At 53.0% G+C, this 17,238-nt stretch overlaps 1 protein-coding gene and 1 long non-coding RNA gene across 4 annotated transcripts in view; one reads left to right on the top strand and one right to left on the bottom strand.

Annotated features, from left to right (window-relative positions):
- The first annotated feature begins 369 nt into the window (after window positions 1-369).
- On the top strand, window positions 370-1,296 carry LOC142908085 (uncharacterized). The gene is made up of 3 exons (XR_012931583.1): window positions 370-435; window positions 481-525; window positions 571-1,296. It is a non-coding gene; the product is annotated as an uncharacterized LOC142908085 (long non-coding RNA).
- An 808-nt stretch (window positions 1,297-2,104) lies between these two features.
- Window positions 2,105-17,238, bottom strand: part of NME7 (NME/NM23 family member 7) — a 90,757-nt gene continuing 75,623 nt past the window's right edge. For 2 of the 3 annotated variants that reach the window (XM_076058284.1, XM_076058282.1), the window contains exons 10-13: window positions 16,033-16,062; window positions 9,662-9,763; window positions 5,823-5,930; window positions 2,105-2,405 (exon numbers count right to left, since the gene is read on the bottom strand). In XM_076058284.1, the coding sequence (XP_075914399.1) occupies window positions 2,373-2,405; window positions 5,823-5,930; window positions 9,662-9,763; window positions 16,033-16,062 (273 nt within the window). In that variant the 3' untranslated portion in view covers window positions 2,105-2,372. Of the gene's footprint in view, window positions 2,406-5,822; window positions 5,931-9,661; window positions 9,764-16,032; window positions 16,102-17,238 lie in introns of all 3 variants that reach the window. The other variant, XM_076058281.1, reaches the window with a different exon arrangement.

Raw genomic sequence — 17,238 nt, 5'->3', positions numbered from 1 at the left:
CGTCACCATGGAGACCGCCGGGTGACTAGGTACCCACCGTCCCTACCATCACCATGGAAACTGCGGGTGACTAGGTACCCACCGTCACTACCGTCACCATGGAGACCGCCGGTGACTAGGTACCCACCGTCACTACCGTCACCGTGGAGACCGCCGGTGACTAGGTACCCACCGTCACTACCGTCACCATGGAGACCGCCGGTGACTAGGTACCCACCGTCACTACCGTCACCATGGAGACCGCCGGTGACTAGGTACCCACCGTCACTACCGTCACCATGGAGACCGACGGGTGACTAGGTACCCACCGTCACTACCGTCACCATGGAGACCGCCGGTGACTAGGTACCCACCGTCACTACCGCACCATGGAGACCGCGGGTGACTAGGTACCCACCGTCACTTACCGTCACCATGGAGACCGCGGGTGACTAGGTACCCACCGTCACTACCGTCACCATGGAAACTGCGGGTGACTAGGTACCCACCGTCACTACCGTCACCATGGAGACCGCCGGTGACTAGGTACCCACCGTCCCTACCATCACCATGGAAACTGCGGGTGACTAGGTACCCACCGTCACTACCGTCACCATGGAGACCGCCGTTGACTAGGTACCCACCGTCACTACCGTCACCGTGGAGACCGCCGGTGACTAGGTACCCACCGTCACTACCGTCACCATGGAGACCGCCGGTGACTAGGTACCCACCGTCACTACCGTCACCATGGAGACCGCCGGTGACTAGGTACCCACCGTCACTACCGTCACCATGGAGACCGACGGGTGACTAGGTACCCACCGTCACTACCGTCACCATGGAGACCGCCGGTGACTAGGTACCCACCGTCACTACCGTCACCATGGAGACCGCGGGTGACTAGGTACCCACCGTCACTACCGTCACCATGGAGACCGCGGGTGACCTAGGTACCCACCGTCACTACCGTCACCATGGAGACCGCCGGTGACTAGGTACCCACCGTCACTACCGTCACCATGGAGACCGCGGGTGACTAGGTACCCACCGTCACTACCGTCACCATGGAGACCGCCGGTGACTAGGTACCCACCGTCACTACCGTCACTATGGAGACCGACGGGGTCGCCCACGGTCACCGTGGAGACCGTGGGTGACTAGGTACCCACCGTCACTACCGTCATCATGGAGACCGTCGGGGTTGCCCACGGTCACCATGGAGACCGCCGGTGACTAGGTACCCACCGTCACTACCGTCACCGTGGAGACCGCCGGTGACTAGGTACCCACCGTCACTACCGTCACCATGGAGACCGGGGTGACTAGGTACCCACCGTCACTACCGTCACCATGGAGACCGCCGGTGACTAGGTACCCACCGTCACTACCGTCACCATGGAGACCGCCGGTGACTAGGTACCCACCGTCACTACCGTCACCATGGAGACCGCCGGTGACTAGGTACCCACCGTCACTACCGTCACCATGGAGACCGCCGGTGACTAGGTACCCACCACCACCGTTGCCGTGGACACAACGGGCGGCGATGGATTCATCGTCACCAGTTGCCATGGAGACCAGTGGCGACGAGACACCGCCTTCACCACCGCCGTCGCCGAGGACACCACAAGCAATATACCCCCCACCCGTTGCCATGGCTACCCTGAACCCCTCTCAACACAGAAGCCGCTGAGACCCTGCCACCTCCAACAGTGGTGGTGGTGGTGTGGTGGTAGTGGTGGTGTGGTGGTGGTGGTGGTGTGGTGGTGGTAGTGGTGGTGGTAGTGGTGGTGTGGTGGGTAGTGGTGGTGTGGTCGGGTAGTGGTGGTGTGTGGTGGTGGTGGTGTGGTGGTGGTGGTAGTGGTGGTGGTGGTGTGGTGGTGGTGGTGTGTGGTGGTAGTGGTGGTGTGGTGGTGGTAGTGGTGGTGGTTGTACCCTAACGTCACAGCAGCAGCAGCAACCGCTATGATAATAAAAATGATGACTATGAGTCGTGTCGGTGTTGTTAAAGAGTTTTATCATTACCAGAGGCTCGGGGGGGGGGGGGGGGTGGCGGAGGGAGGGATGGTGGTGGGGGAGGGGGGAGTGAGGGGTGGTGGTGGGGGGAGGGGTAGGTGGGGAGGGGTGGTGGGGGGGAGGGAGGGTGACGGAGGGGGGAGGAGAACGGTGGTGGTGTGGAGGAGGAGGAGGGGGGTGAGGATGTGGTGAGTGGTGGTGAGTGGTGGTGGTGAGTGGTGAGTGGTGGTGGTGAGTGGTGAGTGGTGGTGGTGAGGGAAGTGGTGAGGGAAGTGGTGAGTGGTGGTGGTGAGGGAGTGAGGGAAGTGGTGAGTGGTGAGTGGTGGTGGTGGTGAGGGAAGTGGTGGTGAGATTCTTGGTTGAACTCTCAGGGTTCAGTTGTCAAGAATCCGAAAGAAATATTCAACCTGCGGAGACACGGAGACACAGAGACACAGAGACACGGAGACACAGATATACAGAGACACGGAGACACAGAGACACAGAGACACGGAGACACGGAGACACAGAGACACGGGGACACAGACACGGAGACACGGAGACACAGATATACAGAGACACGGAGACACGGAGACACAGAGACACGGAGACACAGAGACACAGAGACACGGGGACACAGACACGGAGACACGGAGACAGAGATACAGAGACAGATATACGGAGACAGAGATACGGGGACACGGGGACACAGAGACACGGAGATACGGAGACACTGATACGGAGACACAGAGACACAGAAACACGGAGACATACAGAGACACAGACACGGAGATACAGAGACACGGAGACAGGGAGACACAGATACGGAGACACGGAGACACAGAGACACGGGGACAGATACGGAGATACGGAGACACGGAGACACGGAGACACGGGGACACGGAGACACAGAGATACGGAGACAGAGATACAGAGACACGGAGACAGAGACACGGGGACACAGATACGGAGACACAGATACGGAGACACATACGGAGACACAGACACGGAGACACAGAGACACAGGGACACAGATACGGAGACAGAGACACGGAGACAAAGAGACGGGGACACAGATACGGAGACACGGAGACACAGATACGGAGACACGGAGACACAGAGACACAGAGACACGGGGACACAGACACGGAGATACGGAGACACAGAGACACAGAGACACGGGGGACACAGAGACACGGAGACACGGAGATACGGAGATACAGAGACACAGAGACACGGGGAGACGGAGACACAGAGACGGGGACACAGATACGGAGACACGGAGACACAGATACGGAGACACGGAGACACAGAGACACAGAGACACGGGGACACGGGGACACGGAGATACGGAGACACAGAGACACGGAGACACGGAGACACGGAGACACGGAGACACGGAGATACAGAGACACAGAGACACGGAGACACGGAGACACGGGTACACGGGGACACAGAGACACAGAGACACGGGGACACGGGGACACGGAGATACGGAGACACAGAGACACAGAGACACGGGGACACGGAGACACGGAGACACGGAGATACAGAGACACAGAGACACGGAGACACGGAGACACGGAGACACGGGGACACAGAGACACGGGGACACAGAGACACGGGGACACAGAGTGAGACATGCACGGCACACCACACCAGCAGCAGCCAATCTACCACTGAGTGGTGGTGACGTCACCACGGCGCTCGTGCCAGGCTAGGTGCACCTGTAGAGTGTAAGTCTCGCTGCTGGCAGGTCACGGGACAGACCCAGGTGCTGTGGGGTCGACTGACTGAGTGGCCGATGCACCACCAGTGCCCTTTACTGCACCAACTTGATACATTTTAGCCGCCCGGCGCTCCGCTCGTTGTTGTGAGCGTCGCTCACAACAACGAGCGCCCTCCGTTGTTGTTGGAGGGCGACTGCCTCCAGCTGCCCAGCAGCAGCGTCCTTCACGAGGACGATCTTGACAAATCCACTCAGCTCCACATTCCCCCCGTAACAAATTGGTCCATCTCGTCTCTAGCCCGTGCTACTCACTCACCCACTCACCCTCACTCACCCCCACTCACCCTCACTCACCCTCACCACACTCACCCCCACTCACCCTCACTCACCCTCACTCACCCCCACACAACCTCACTCACCCTCACTCACCCCACTCACCCCTACTCACCCTCACTCACCCTCACTCACCCCTCTCACTCACCCCCACCTCACCCCCACTCACCCCCACTCACCCTCACTCACCCCTCTCACTCACCCCCACTCACCCCCACTCACCCCCACTCACCCCCACTCACCCCCACTCACCCTCACTCACCCCCACCCACCCATACTCACCCTCACTCACCCCTCTCACTCACCCCCACTCACCCTCACTCACCCCCACTCACCCCCACTCACCCCCACTCACTCACCCCCACTCACCCCCACTCACCCCCCCTCACCCCCACTCACCCTCACTCACCCCCACCCACCCCCACCCACCCATACTCACCCTCACTCACCCCTCTCACCCCCCCCCACTCACCCTCACTCACCCCCACTCACCCCCACTCACCCCCACTCACCCTCACTCACCCCCACCCACCCATACTCACCCTCACTCACCCCTCTCACTCACCCCCACTCACCCTCACTCACCCCCACTCACCCCCCACTCACCCCCACTCACTCACCCCCACTCACCCCCACTCACCCCCCTCACCCCCACTCACCCTCACTCACCCCCACCCAACCCCACCCACCCATACTCACCCTCACTCACCCCTCTCACCCACCCCCACTCACCCTCACTCACCCCCACTCACCCCCACTCACCCCCACTCACCCTCACTCACCCCTCTCACCCACCCCCACTCACCCTCACTCACCCCCACTCACCCCCACTCACCCCCACTCACCCTCACTCACCCCCACCCACCCTCACTCACCCCCACCCACCCATACTCACCCTCACTCACCCCTCTCACTCACCCCCACTCACCCCCACTCACTCACCCCCACTCACCCCCACTCACCCTCACTCACCCCCACTCACCCCCACTCACCCCCCTCCCACCACCCCCACCCTCACCCACCCCCAATCACCCTCACTCATCCCTCTCACCCACCCCCACCCACCCCACTCACCCCCACTCACCCCTCTCACCCACCCCCACTCACTCTCACCCACCCCCATTCACCCCCACTCACCCCCACTCACCCCCACTCACCCCCACTCACCCTCACTCACCCTCACCCCCACCCACCCCCACTAACCCTCACTCACCCTCACTCCCACTCACCCCTCTCACTCACCCTCACTCCCACTCACCCCCACTCACCCCCACTCACCCTCACTCACCCCACTCACCCCCACTCACCATCACTCACCCCCCACTCACCCTCACCACCCTCACCCCCACTCACCCCCACCCACCCTCACCGACCCCCACTCACCCCCACTCACCCTCACTCACCCTCACTCACCCCCACCCCCCCACTCACCCCCACCCCTCACCCCCACCCACCCCCACTCACCCTCACTCACCCTCACTCACCCCCACCCACCCCCACTCACCCCCACTCACCCCACCCACCCCACTCACCCCCACTCACCCCCACCCACCCCCACTCACCCCCACTCACCCCACTCACCCTCACTCACCCTCACTCACCCCCACCCACCCCCACTCACCCCCACTCACCCCACTCACCCCCACTCACCCCCACTCACCCCCACTCACCCTCACTCACCCTCACTCACCCCCACTCACTCACCCCCCACTCACCCCCACTCACCCCCACTCACCCCCACTCACCCCCACTCACCCCCACTCACCCCCACTCACTCACTCACCTCCAGCTCCCCATCCTCCACCAGGTCAGTGCAGTGAACTGCGTTCAGGATTTTGTTGGTGCCCAGCACAGCACGGAGAGAGGCTGGACGCAGCACTCGGCCCACCTCCTGTGAAGGGGAGAGAGATGGGGGGCATTGAGTGAGTGTTAGTGAGGTGAGAGTGAGTGAGTGTTAGTGAGTGTTAGTGAGTGTTAGTGTTAGTGAGTGTTAGTGAGTGTTAGTGAGTGAGAGTGAGTGTTAGTGAGTGTTAGTGAGTGAGAGTGTTAGTGAGTGTTAGTGAGTGTTAGTGAGTGAGAGTGAGTGTTAGTGAGTGTTAGTGAGTGAGAGTGAGTGTTAGTGAATATTAGTGAGTGTTAGTGAGTGAGAGTGAGTGTTAGTGAGTGTTAGTGATAGTGAGTGTTAGTGAGTGTTTAGTGAGTGAGTGTTAGTGAGTGTTAGTGATAGTGTTAGTGAGTGTTAGTGAGTGAGTGTTAGTGAGTGTTAGTGATAGTGTTAGTGAGTGTTAGTGAGTGTTAGTGAGTGTTAGTGATAGTGTTAGTGAGTGAGAGTGAGTGTTAGTGAGTGTTAGTGAGTGTTAGTGAGTGTTAGTGAGTGAGTGTTAGTGAGTGTTAGTGAGTGTTAGTGTTAGTGAGTGATAGTGTTAGTGAGTGTTAGTGAGTGATAGTGAGTGATAGTGAGTGTTAGTGAGTGATAGTGAGTGTTAGTGAGTGTTAGTGAGTGATAGTGAGTGTTAGTGATAGTGAGTGTTAGTGAGTGTTAGTGAGTGATAGTGAGTGTTAGTGAGTGTTAGTGAGTGTTAGTGAGTGATAGTGAGTGTTAGTGATAGTGAGTGTTAGTGAGTGTTAGTGAGTGATAGTGAGTGTTAGTGAGTGTTAGTGAGTGTAGTGAGTGAGTGTTAGTGAGTGAGAGTGAGTGTTAGTGAGTGTTAGTGAGTGTTAGTGAGTGAGTGTTAGTGAGTGTTAGTGAGTGAGTGTTAGTGAGTGTTAGTGAGTGTTAGTGAGTGAGTGTTAGTGATAGTGTTAGTGAGTGAGTGATAGTGAGTGTTAGTGAGTGTTAGTGAGTGAGTGTTAGTGAGTGATAGTGAGTGTTAGTGAGTGAGAGTGAGTGTTAGTGAGTGAGTGTTAGTGATAGTGTTAGTGAGTGAGTGATAGTGAGTGTTAGTGAGTGTTAGTGAGTGTGAGTGAGGTGTTAGTGAGTGTTAGTGAGTGAGAGTGAGTGTTAGTGAGTGTTAGTGAGTGTTAGTGAGTGAGTGTTAGTGAGTGTTAGTGAGTGAGAGTGAGTGTTAGTGAGTGTTAGTGAGTGTTAGTGAGTGAGTGTTAGTGAGTGTTAGTGAGTGTTAGTGAGTGAGTGTTAGTGATAGTGTTAGTGAGTGAGTGATAGTGAGTGTTAGTGAGTGTTAGTGAGTGAGTGTTAGTGAGTGATAGTGAGTGGTAGTGAGTGTTAGTGAGTGAGAGTGAGTGTTAGTGAGTGAGTGTTAGTGATAGTGTTAGTGAGTGAGTGATAGTGAGTGTTTAGTGAGAGTGTGAGTGAGTGTTAGTGAGTGTTAGTGAGTGTTAGTGAGTGAGAGTGAGTGTTAGTGAGTGTTAGTGAGTGTTAGTGAGTGATAGTGAGTGATGTTAGTGAGTGTTAGTGAGTGAGTATTAGTGAGTGTTAGTGAGTGTTAGTGAGTGAGTATTAGTGAGTGATAGTGAGTGATAGTGAGTGGTAGTGAGTGTTAGTGAGTGTTAGTGAGTGTTAGATAGTGAGTGTTAGTGAGTGTTAGTTAGTGAGTGTTAGTGAGTGTTAGTGAGTGTTAGTGAGTGATAGTGAGTGTTAGTGAGTGTTAGTGAGTGATAGTGAGTGTTAGTGAGTGAGTGATAGTGAGTGTTAGTGAGTGTTAGTGAGTGTTAGTGAGTGTGAGTGAGTGTTAGTGAGTGTTAGTGAGTGAGAGTGAGTGTTAGTGAGTGTTAGTGAGTGTTAGTGAGTGTTAGTGAGTGTTAGTGAGTGAGAGTGAGTGTTAGTGAGTGTTAGTGAGTGTTAGTGAGTGATAGTGAGTGAGTGTTAGTGAGTGTTAGTGAGTGTAGTGAGTGAGTGTTAGTGAGTGTTAGTGAGTGTTAGTGAGTGAGTATTAGTGAGTGATAGTGAGTGATAGTGAGTGGTAGTGAGTGTTAGTGAGTGTTAGTGAGTGTTAGTTAGTGAGTGTTAGTGAGTGTTAGTTAGTGAGTGTTAGTGAGTGTTAGTGAGTGATAGTGAGTGTTAGTGAGTGTTAGTGAGTGATAGTGAGTGTTAGTGAGTGAGTGATAGTGAGTGTTAGTGAGTGTTAGTGAGTGTTAGTGAGTGTGAGTGAGTGTTAGTGAGTGTTAGTGAGTGAGAGTGAGTGTTAGTGAGTGTTAGTGAGTGTTAGTGAGTGAGTGTTAGTGAGTGTTAGTGAGTGTTAGTGAGTGAGAGTGAGTGTTAGTGAGTGTTAGTGAGTGATAGTGAGTGAGTGTTAGTGAGTGTTAGTGAGTGTTAGTGAGTGTTAGTGAGTGAGAGTGAGTGTTAGTGAGTGGTAGTGAGTGTTAGTGAGTGTTAGTGAGTGTTAGTTAGTGAGTGTTAGTGAGTGTTAGTTAGTGAGTGTTAGTGAGTGTTAGTGAGTGTTAGTGAGTGATAGTGAGTGTTAGTGAGTGTTAGTGAGTGATAGTGAGTGTTAGTGAGTGAGTGATAGTGAGTGTTAGTGAGTGTTAGTGAGTGTTAGTGAGTGTGAGTGAGTGTTAGTGAGTGTTAGTGAGTGAGAGTGAGTGTTAGTGAGTGTTAGTGAGTGTTAGTGAGTGAGTGTTAGTGAGTGTTAGTGAGTGAGAGTGAGTGTTAGTGAGTGTTAGTGAGTGTTAGTGAGTGATAGTGAGTGAGTGTTAGTGAGTGTTAGTGAGTGTTAGTGAGTGAGTGTTAGTGAGTGTTAGTGAGTGAGAGTGAGTGTTAGTGAGTGTTAGTGAGTGTTAGTGAGTGATAGTGAGTGAGTGTTAGTGAGTGTTAGTGAGTGTTAGTGAGTGAGTGTTAGTGAGTGTTATTGAGTGTTAGTGAGTGAGTATTAGTGAGTGATAGTGAGTGATAGTGAGTGGTAGTGAGTGTTAGTGAGTGTTAGTGAGTGTTAGTTAGTGAGTGTTAGTGAGTGTTAGTTAGTGAGTGTTAGTGAGTGTTAGTGAGTGTTAGTGAGTGTTAGTGAGTGAGTGTTAGTGAGTGTTAGTGAGTGAGTGTTAGTGAGTGTTAGTGAGTGTTAGTGAGTGAGTGTTAGTGAGTGTTAGTGAGTGAGTGTTAGTGAGTGTTAGTGAGTGATAGTGAGTGTTAGTGAGTGAGTGTTAGTGAGTGAGTGTTAGTGAGTGAGTGTTAGTGAGTGTTAGTGAGTGTTAGTGAGTGTTAGTGAGTGAGTGTTAGTGAGTGAGTGTTAGTGAGTGAGTGTTAGTGAGTGTTAGTGAGTGATAGTGAGTGATAGTGAGTGTTAGTGAGTGTTAGTGAGTGAGTGTTAGTGAGTGTTAGTGAGTGTTAGTGAGTGAGTGTTAGTGAGTGTTAGTGAGTGTTAGTGAGTGAGTGTTAGTGAGTGTTAGTGAGTGAGTGTTAGTGAGTGTTAGTGAGTGAGTGATAGTGAGTGTTAGTGAGTGAGTGTTAGTGAGTGAGTGTTAGTGAGGGTTAGTGAGTGTTAGTGAGTGAGTGTTAGTGAGTGAGTGTTTGTGAGTGTTAGTGAGTGTTAGTGAGTGTTAGTGAGTGAGTGTTAGTGAGTGAGTGTTAGTGAGTGTTAGTGAGTGAGTGTTAGTGAGTGGTAGTGAGTGTTAGTGAGTGAGTGTTAGTGAGTGTTAGTGAGTGTTAGTGAGTGTTAGTGAGTGACTCACGGGGTCGGCGGGACCGCACAGTTCCCGGAACCTCCTCACTGCGTCGTCGCCTCTCACTTCAAGTGCCAAGCAAACCCCGGAACACAGCTCCTGTACCATCGCCTGTACACACACACAGTGATACAGCCTGACTACACACAGTGATACAGCCTGCACACACACACACAGTGATACAGCCTGACTACACACAGTGATACAGCCTGGCTACACACAGTGATACAGCCTGACTACACACAGTGATACAGACTACACACACACAGTGATACAGCCTGACTACACACACAGTGATACAGCCTGACTACACACAGTGATACAGACTACACACACAGTGATACAGCCTGACTAAACACACAGTGATACAGCCTGACTACACACAGTGATACAGCCTGTACACACACACACAGTGAAACAGCCTGACTACACACACACAGTGATACAGCCTGTACACACACATAGTGATACAGCCTGACTACACACACACACAGTGATACAGCCTGTACACACACATAGTGATACAGCCTGACTACACACACAGTGATACAACCTGTACACACACACACAGTGATACAGCCTGACTACACACACAGTGATACAGACCACACACACACAGTGATACAGCCTGACTACACACACAGTGATACAGCCTGACTACACACACACACAGTGATACAGCCTGACTACACACAGTGATACAGCCTGACTACACACAGTGATACACCCTGTACACACACACACAGTGATACACCCTGTACACACACACACAGTGATACAGCCTGACTACACACACAGTGATACAGACTACACACACAGTGATACAGCCTGACTACACACACAGTGATACAGACTACACACACACACAGTGATACAGCCTGACTACACACACACAGTGATACAGCCTGACTACACACACACAGTGATACAGCCTGACTACACACACACAGTGATACAGCCTGACTACACACAGTGATACAGACTACACACACACACACACAGTGATACAGCCTGACTACACACACACAGTGATACAGCCTGACTACACACACACACACAGTGATACAGCCTGACTACACACACAGTGATACAGACTACACACACAGTGATACAGCCTGACTACACACACAGTGATACAGCCTGACTACACACAGTGATACAGCCTGTACACACACACACAGTGAAACAGCCTGACTACACACACACAGTGATACAGCCTGTACACACACATAGTGATACAGCCTGACTACACACACACAGTGATACAGCCTGTACACACACATAGTGATACAGCCTGACTACACACACAGTGATACAACCTGTACACACACACAGTGATACAGCCTGACTACACACACACAGTGATACAGCCTGTACACACACACACACAGTGATACAGCCTGTACACACACAGTGATACAGCCTGACTACACACACACACACACAGTGATACAGCCTGACTACACACAGACAGTGATACAGCCTGACTACACACACACGCGGTGATACAGCCTGTACACACACACACGGTGATACAGCCTGTACACACACACAGTGATACAGCCTGACTACACACACAGTGATACAGCCTGACTACACACAGTGATACAGCCTGACTACACACACACACACAGTGATACAGACTACACACACACAGTGATACAGCCTGACTACACACACACACAGTGATACAGCCTGTACACACACACACACAGTGATACAGCCTGACTACACACACAATGATACAGCCTGACTACACACACAGTGATACAGCCTGACTACACACACACAGTGATACAGCCTGTACACACACACACACAGTGATACAGCCTGTACACACACAGTGATACAGCCTGACTACACACACACACACAGTGATACAGCCTGACTACACACAGACAGTGATACAGCCTGACTACACACACACGCGGTGATACAGCCTGTACACACACACACGGTGATACAGCCTGTACACACACACAGTGATACAGCCTGACTACACACACAGTGATACAGCCTGACTACACACAGTGATACAGCCTGACTACACACACACACACAGTGATACAGACTTCACACACACAGTGATACAGCCTGACTACACACACACACAGTGATACAGCCTGTACACACACACACACAGTGATACAGCCTGACTACACACACAATGATACAGCCTGACTACACACACAGTGATACAGACTACACACACACACACACCGTGATAAAGCCTGACTACACACACACACAATCATGCAGACTACACCCACACAGTGATACAGACTACACACACACACAGTGATACAGCCTGACTACACACACACAGTGATACAGACTACACACACAGTGATACAGACTACACGCACACAGTGATACAGACTACACACACACAGTGATACAGCCTACACACACAGTGATACAGCCTGACTACACACACACACACAATGATACAGACTACACACACACACAGTGATACACCCTGACTACACACACAGTGATACAGACTACACACACACACAGTGATACAGCCTGACTACACACACACACAATGATGCAGACTACACCCACACAGTGATACAGACTACACACACACACAGTGATACAGCCTGACTACACAACAACAACCGCCATTCGCCACTAAGTGGCGGTGACGTCACCACGACGCTTGTGCCAGGCTATGTGCACCCTGAGGCCACGTGAAGTGTCGAACGCCCGCTGGCAGGAGGTCACGGGGCAGACCCAGGTGCCACGGGTCGACTGACTGAGATGACTGAGATGACTTTCTGATGCACCACCTGTGCCCCCTACTGTGCCAACCTGCTGTGCTTTAGCCACCCGGCGCTCCGCTCGTTGTTGTGAGCGTCGCTCCTCCGCCCTCCGTTGTTGTTCGAGGGCGACTGCCTCCAACTGCCCAGTAGCATCCTTCACGAGCCTCCTCCCCAGAGGCCAATCTTGACACCGTTGGTACCAGTCATCGGCTAGTCCACTCAGCTCCACGTCCTCCTGTACCACATCACTCCATCTCTTCTCTAGCCCGTGCCGCGCCCACTTAGCCCCCTCAATCCGGCAAAACAAAAGCTGTTTCGGCATGCGGTGGCTGGGCATGCGAGCTACATGACCCAGCCATCGCAGCCTTGCCCGCCGGAGGAGCTCACCGATGGGACCTTGCCCAGATCTTTCAAGGATTTGTGAGCTCCTCACACAATCCAGTCTGGTTAAACCCAGGATGGATCGTAAGCAGGCCAGCCTAATTGTTTCTAACCGGCGAAGATGTTCCATTAGGGGGGTCCACGTTTCGCAAGCGTAGAGAAGGGAGGGAATGACTGTGGCCGAGAAGACCTGAAGCTTAGTGCGGAGCGACAGACCAGGTAGCTTCCACACAGCGTTACGCAACCGATGAAAAGATATTGCCGCTCGACTGATTCGGAGTGAGACCTCTGCTGTTAAACTGGAGCCGGTCATAAGCACACTGCCCAGGTATGGGAAACTCTCCACTCTCTCCACAACTGCCCCATCACCGATTGGGAGTTGTGGGGGTGGAGTGTCCGATGGTACAAAATACCCAGGCAGGTGCTTAGTTTTGGTGGGGCTGATGGTAAGGCCCCACCTCTTAGTGGCACGCTCCAGTCTCAGCAGCAGCGTCTCCAACTCCTCCTCTGACTGAGCAGCTATTATCAAATCATCAGCATACATAACGTGGTTGAGCAATAGGGAGCCATCCCTTGACCGCACCCGGGCATCGATAAGCCTCCCATTATATCTGTACCATATGGAGATTCCCTCGGTACAGCTATTGAAGGCTTCACGAACTACGTGGTCAAAATAGATGTTAAATAATGTGGGAGCCAGAGGACATCCCTGTCGCACCCCAAGGTGTACAGGGAATGGCTCTGACTCCCGGCCACTTAGTTTTACCCGGGCCCGCTCACCATCAGAGGGTCAGGTACTCCAAAAGCACGAAGAACGACCCAGAGCCCAGGCCTACTGTTGGTATCATAGGCCTTGACCAGGTCAATAAAGCAGAGATGTAGGTCTTGTTGGAATTCCCTACACCTCTGCTGTAGCAGACGGACAGAAAATATGGCATCTGTGCAGGACCGCCCTTTCCTGAAACCGCACTGGGGCTCTGCAAGCCTCTCCTCAGCGTGCCTGGCAAGACGATGCTGAATAATCTTTGCCAGGACCTTTCCCGGCACACTGAGGAATGAGATGCCCCTGTAGTTGTTACAGTCTGTGCGGTCCCCCTTCTTAAAGAGGGGGACCACCAGGGCATCCTTCCAATCCTGCGGAACCCGTCCAGTGGTCCAGACCGTTGTTATGATGTCATATAGGGCAGTCTGTGCACAAACGCCACCCTCCCTCAGCATTTCGCTTGGGAGATCATCTCTGCCCACTGCCTTTCCTGGTCTCAGACTCCGGATCGCCCTCAGTACTTCCTCAACAGATGGCACATCAGCCAGCCACTCACAGGGGGTGACTTCTTCCAATATTTGTGGCACCGCAGCCTTAGCAGGTCATCCTCACTTTGTGCCACGATGTTTTCCTGGCTGAGGGATTTTCCCTCCCCCAGGACCTCACAGAAATGCTCAGCAAATCTGCAAACCTGTTCCTGGGGGTCAGAGATTGGATCACCGTTTTTTCCCCTAATGATGGTAATAGGTGTGGCGCTGCAGGTTACTTTTTTGATGGAGTTAAATAGAGATTTGTGATCACGGGCCACTGAGGCACACTCCATCTCCTCAGAAACCCACGACCACCACCCATCCTTGCAGCGCCTCACGGCTCTCCGAACCTCCGAGCGAAGGCTGCGGCAAGCCTCCTCATTCTCTGACGTGGGATTCTGTAGCCGATGACAGTGGGCCTGTCGCTTTTTCTCAACCATCCTGAACACCTCCTCTGTCAGTCAGGGTCCATGGGGAGGTCTGGACCGCGTACCCAAAGCAGCCATTGCAGCTGCATGAGTCACAGTCCTAAACCTCGTCCATTTACCCTCGACATCAGGAGGAGTCGGGGACGATGCCAATCCCAGCCGCAAGCGATGATGAAATTCTCGCTTGCAACTTTCATCAGATAACTGAGACCAGGCCACTTTAGGTTGGAATGGGGTCCTGGGTGTACACCCACCACCGGAGTGGAAGAATGGCAGGCGCATCTTACAGATGACTAGTCGATGGTCAGAGGGCAGATCAGCTCCACGGTAGGTCCTGGTGTCAAGAACATGGGCTCGCATCCGCTGGTCCGTCACTATGTAGTCCAGCAAAATGTTCTTGTTTGGACCCGGCATGCATCCATGATGTTGTGTGGATGCGCCGATGCCGGAACAGCGTGTTGGAAATTACAAGCCCATGGGCTGCACAAAAATCTAGCAGCCTCCTACCGTTGTTATTGAGCTGATCTGGCCCATGCCCTCCAATCACTCCAGACCAGGTGACCTGACTACACACACACACAGTGATACAGACTACAAACACACAGTGATACAGACTACACACACACAGTGACACAGACAACACACACACACAGTGATACAGACTACACACACAGTGATACAGCCTGACTCAACTACACACACACCCAGTGCTAGAGACTGACTCAACTACACACACACCCAGCACTACAGCCTGACTCAACTACACCCAGTGCTAGAGCCTGACTCAACTACACACACACCCAGCGCTACAGCCTGACACAACTACACACACACCCAGCACTACAGCCTGACACAACTACACACACACACACCCAGCACTACAGCCTGACTCAACTACACACACCCAGTGCTACAGCCTGACTCAACTACACACACACAGCACTATAGCCTGACACAACTACACACACACCCAGCACTACAGCCTGACACAACTACACATACCCAGCACTACAGCCTGACTCAACTACACACACACCCAGCACTCAAGCCTGACTCAACTACACACACACCAAGTGCTACAGCCTGACTCAACTACACACACACACACACCCAGCGCTACAGCCTGACTCAACTACACACACACACCCAGCACTACAGCCTGACACAACTACACACACACAGCACTACAGCCCGACTGTAGGGGAAAGTGCTGTTAGCACGCAGCGCCTGTGAAGGCTACCGGCCCCGTGGCGCACGGTGGGGTGGGTGGCCAGCACCACGCCCACCCGGCCGCCTTTGTCTCCCCACTGGCGATGTTTACTTACAAACCGCACCAGTTACTGATTTGAGGCCGAGTCGACCTAGGGGAGGCCTAGGACCGGTTCGGATGACGGCTATCGCCGATGATGTTGGTGGCGGCCGCGAGCAGGAATGGAACTCGGCTCCCGGCCGGGGCTGGCGACGCGACGCCGACCGCTGCGCCACCACTCCCCACTTGCGTGGAACTCACCCCGTAGTCCGGAACGACGCCCTTGTACACCTCGTAGAACTCCTCAGCACTCACTCGGTCCAGAACAAACTGTGCACACACACACACACAGTGTACACACACAGCGTGTACACACACACACACAGTGTACACACACACAGTGTACACACACACACAGTGTACACCTCGTAGAACTCCTCAGCACTCACTCGGTCCAGAACAAACTGTGCACACACACACACAGCGTACACACACAGCGTGTACACACACACACACACAGTGTACACACACACAGTGTACAGACACACACACAGTGTACACACACAGTGTGTACACACACACACACAGTGTACACACACAGCGTGTACACACACAGCGTGTACACACACACAGCGTGTACACACACACAGTGTACACACACACACACAGTGTACACACACACACACAGTGTACACACACACAGTGTACACACACACAGTGTACACCTCATAGAACTCCTCCACACTCACTCGGTCCAGAACAAACTGTGCACACACACACACAGCGTGTACACACACGTGTACACACACACACACAGTGTACACACACACACACAGACAGTGTACACACACAGCGTGTACACACACAGTGTACACACACAGTGTACACACACAGTGTACACACACACAGTGTACACCTCATAGAACTCCTTTGCACTCACTCGGTCCAGAACAAACTGTGCACACACACACAGTGTACACACACACACAGTGTACACACACAGCGTGTACACACACAGTGTACACACACACACACACAGTGTACACACACACACAGCGTGTACACATACAGTGTACACACACACAGTGTACACCTCATAGAACTCCTCAGCACTCACTCGGTCGAGAACAAACTGTGCACACACACACACAGCGTACACACACAGTGTACACACACAGCGTGTACACACACACACACAGTGTACACACACACAGTGTACACACACAGCGTGTACACACACACACACACAGTGTACACACACACAGTGTACACACACACAGTGTACACACACACACACATACACAGTGTACACACACAGTGTACACCTCATAGAACTCCTCCACACTCACTCGGTCCAGAACAAACTGTGCACACACACACAGTGTACACACACAGCGTGTACACACACACAGTGTACACACACACACACAGCGTGTACACACACACAGTGTACACACACACGTGTAC

The sequence above is a fragment of the Petromyzon marinus genome, assembly GCF_048934315.1.
Source record: "Petromyzon marinus isolate PM22_M1 ecotype Great Lakes invasive population chromosome 70 unlocalized genomic scaffold, UKy_Petmar_22M1.pri1.0 chr70_unloc.1, whole genome shotgun sequence".
In the NCBI taxonomy this organism is placed as follows: domain Eukaryota; kingdom Metazoa; phylum Chordata; class Hyperoartia; order Petromyzontiformes; family Petromyzontidae; genus Petromyzon; species Petromyzon marinus.
This window is presented reverse-complemented; position numbering and strand designations above follow the sequence as displayed.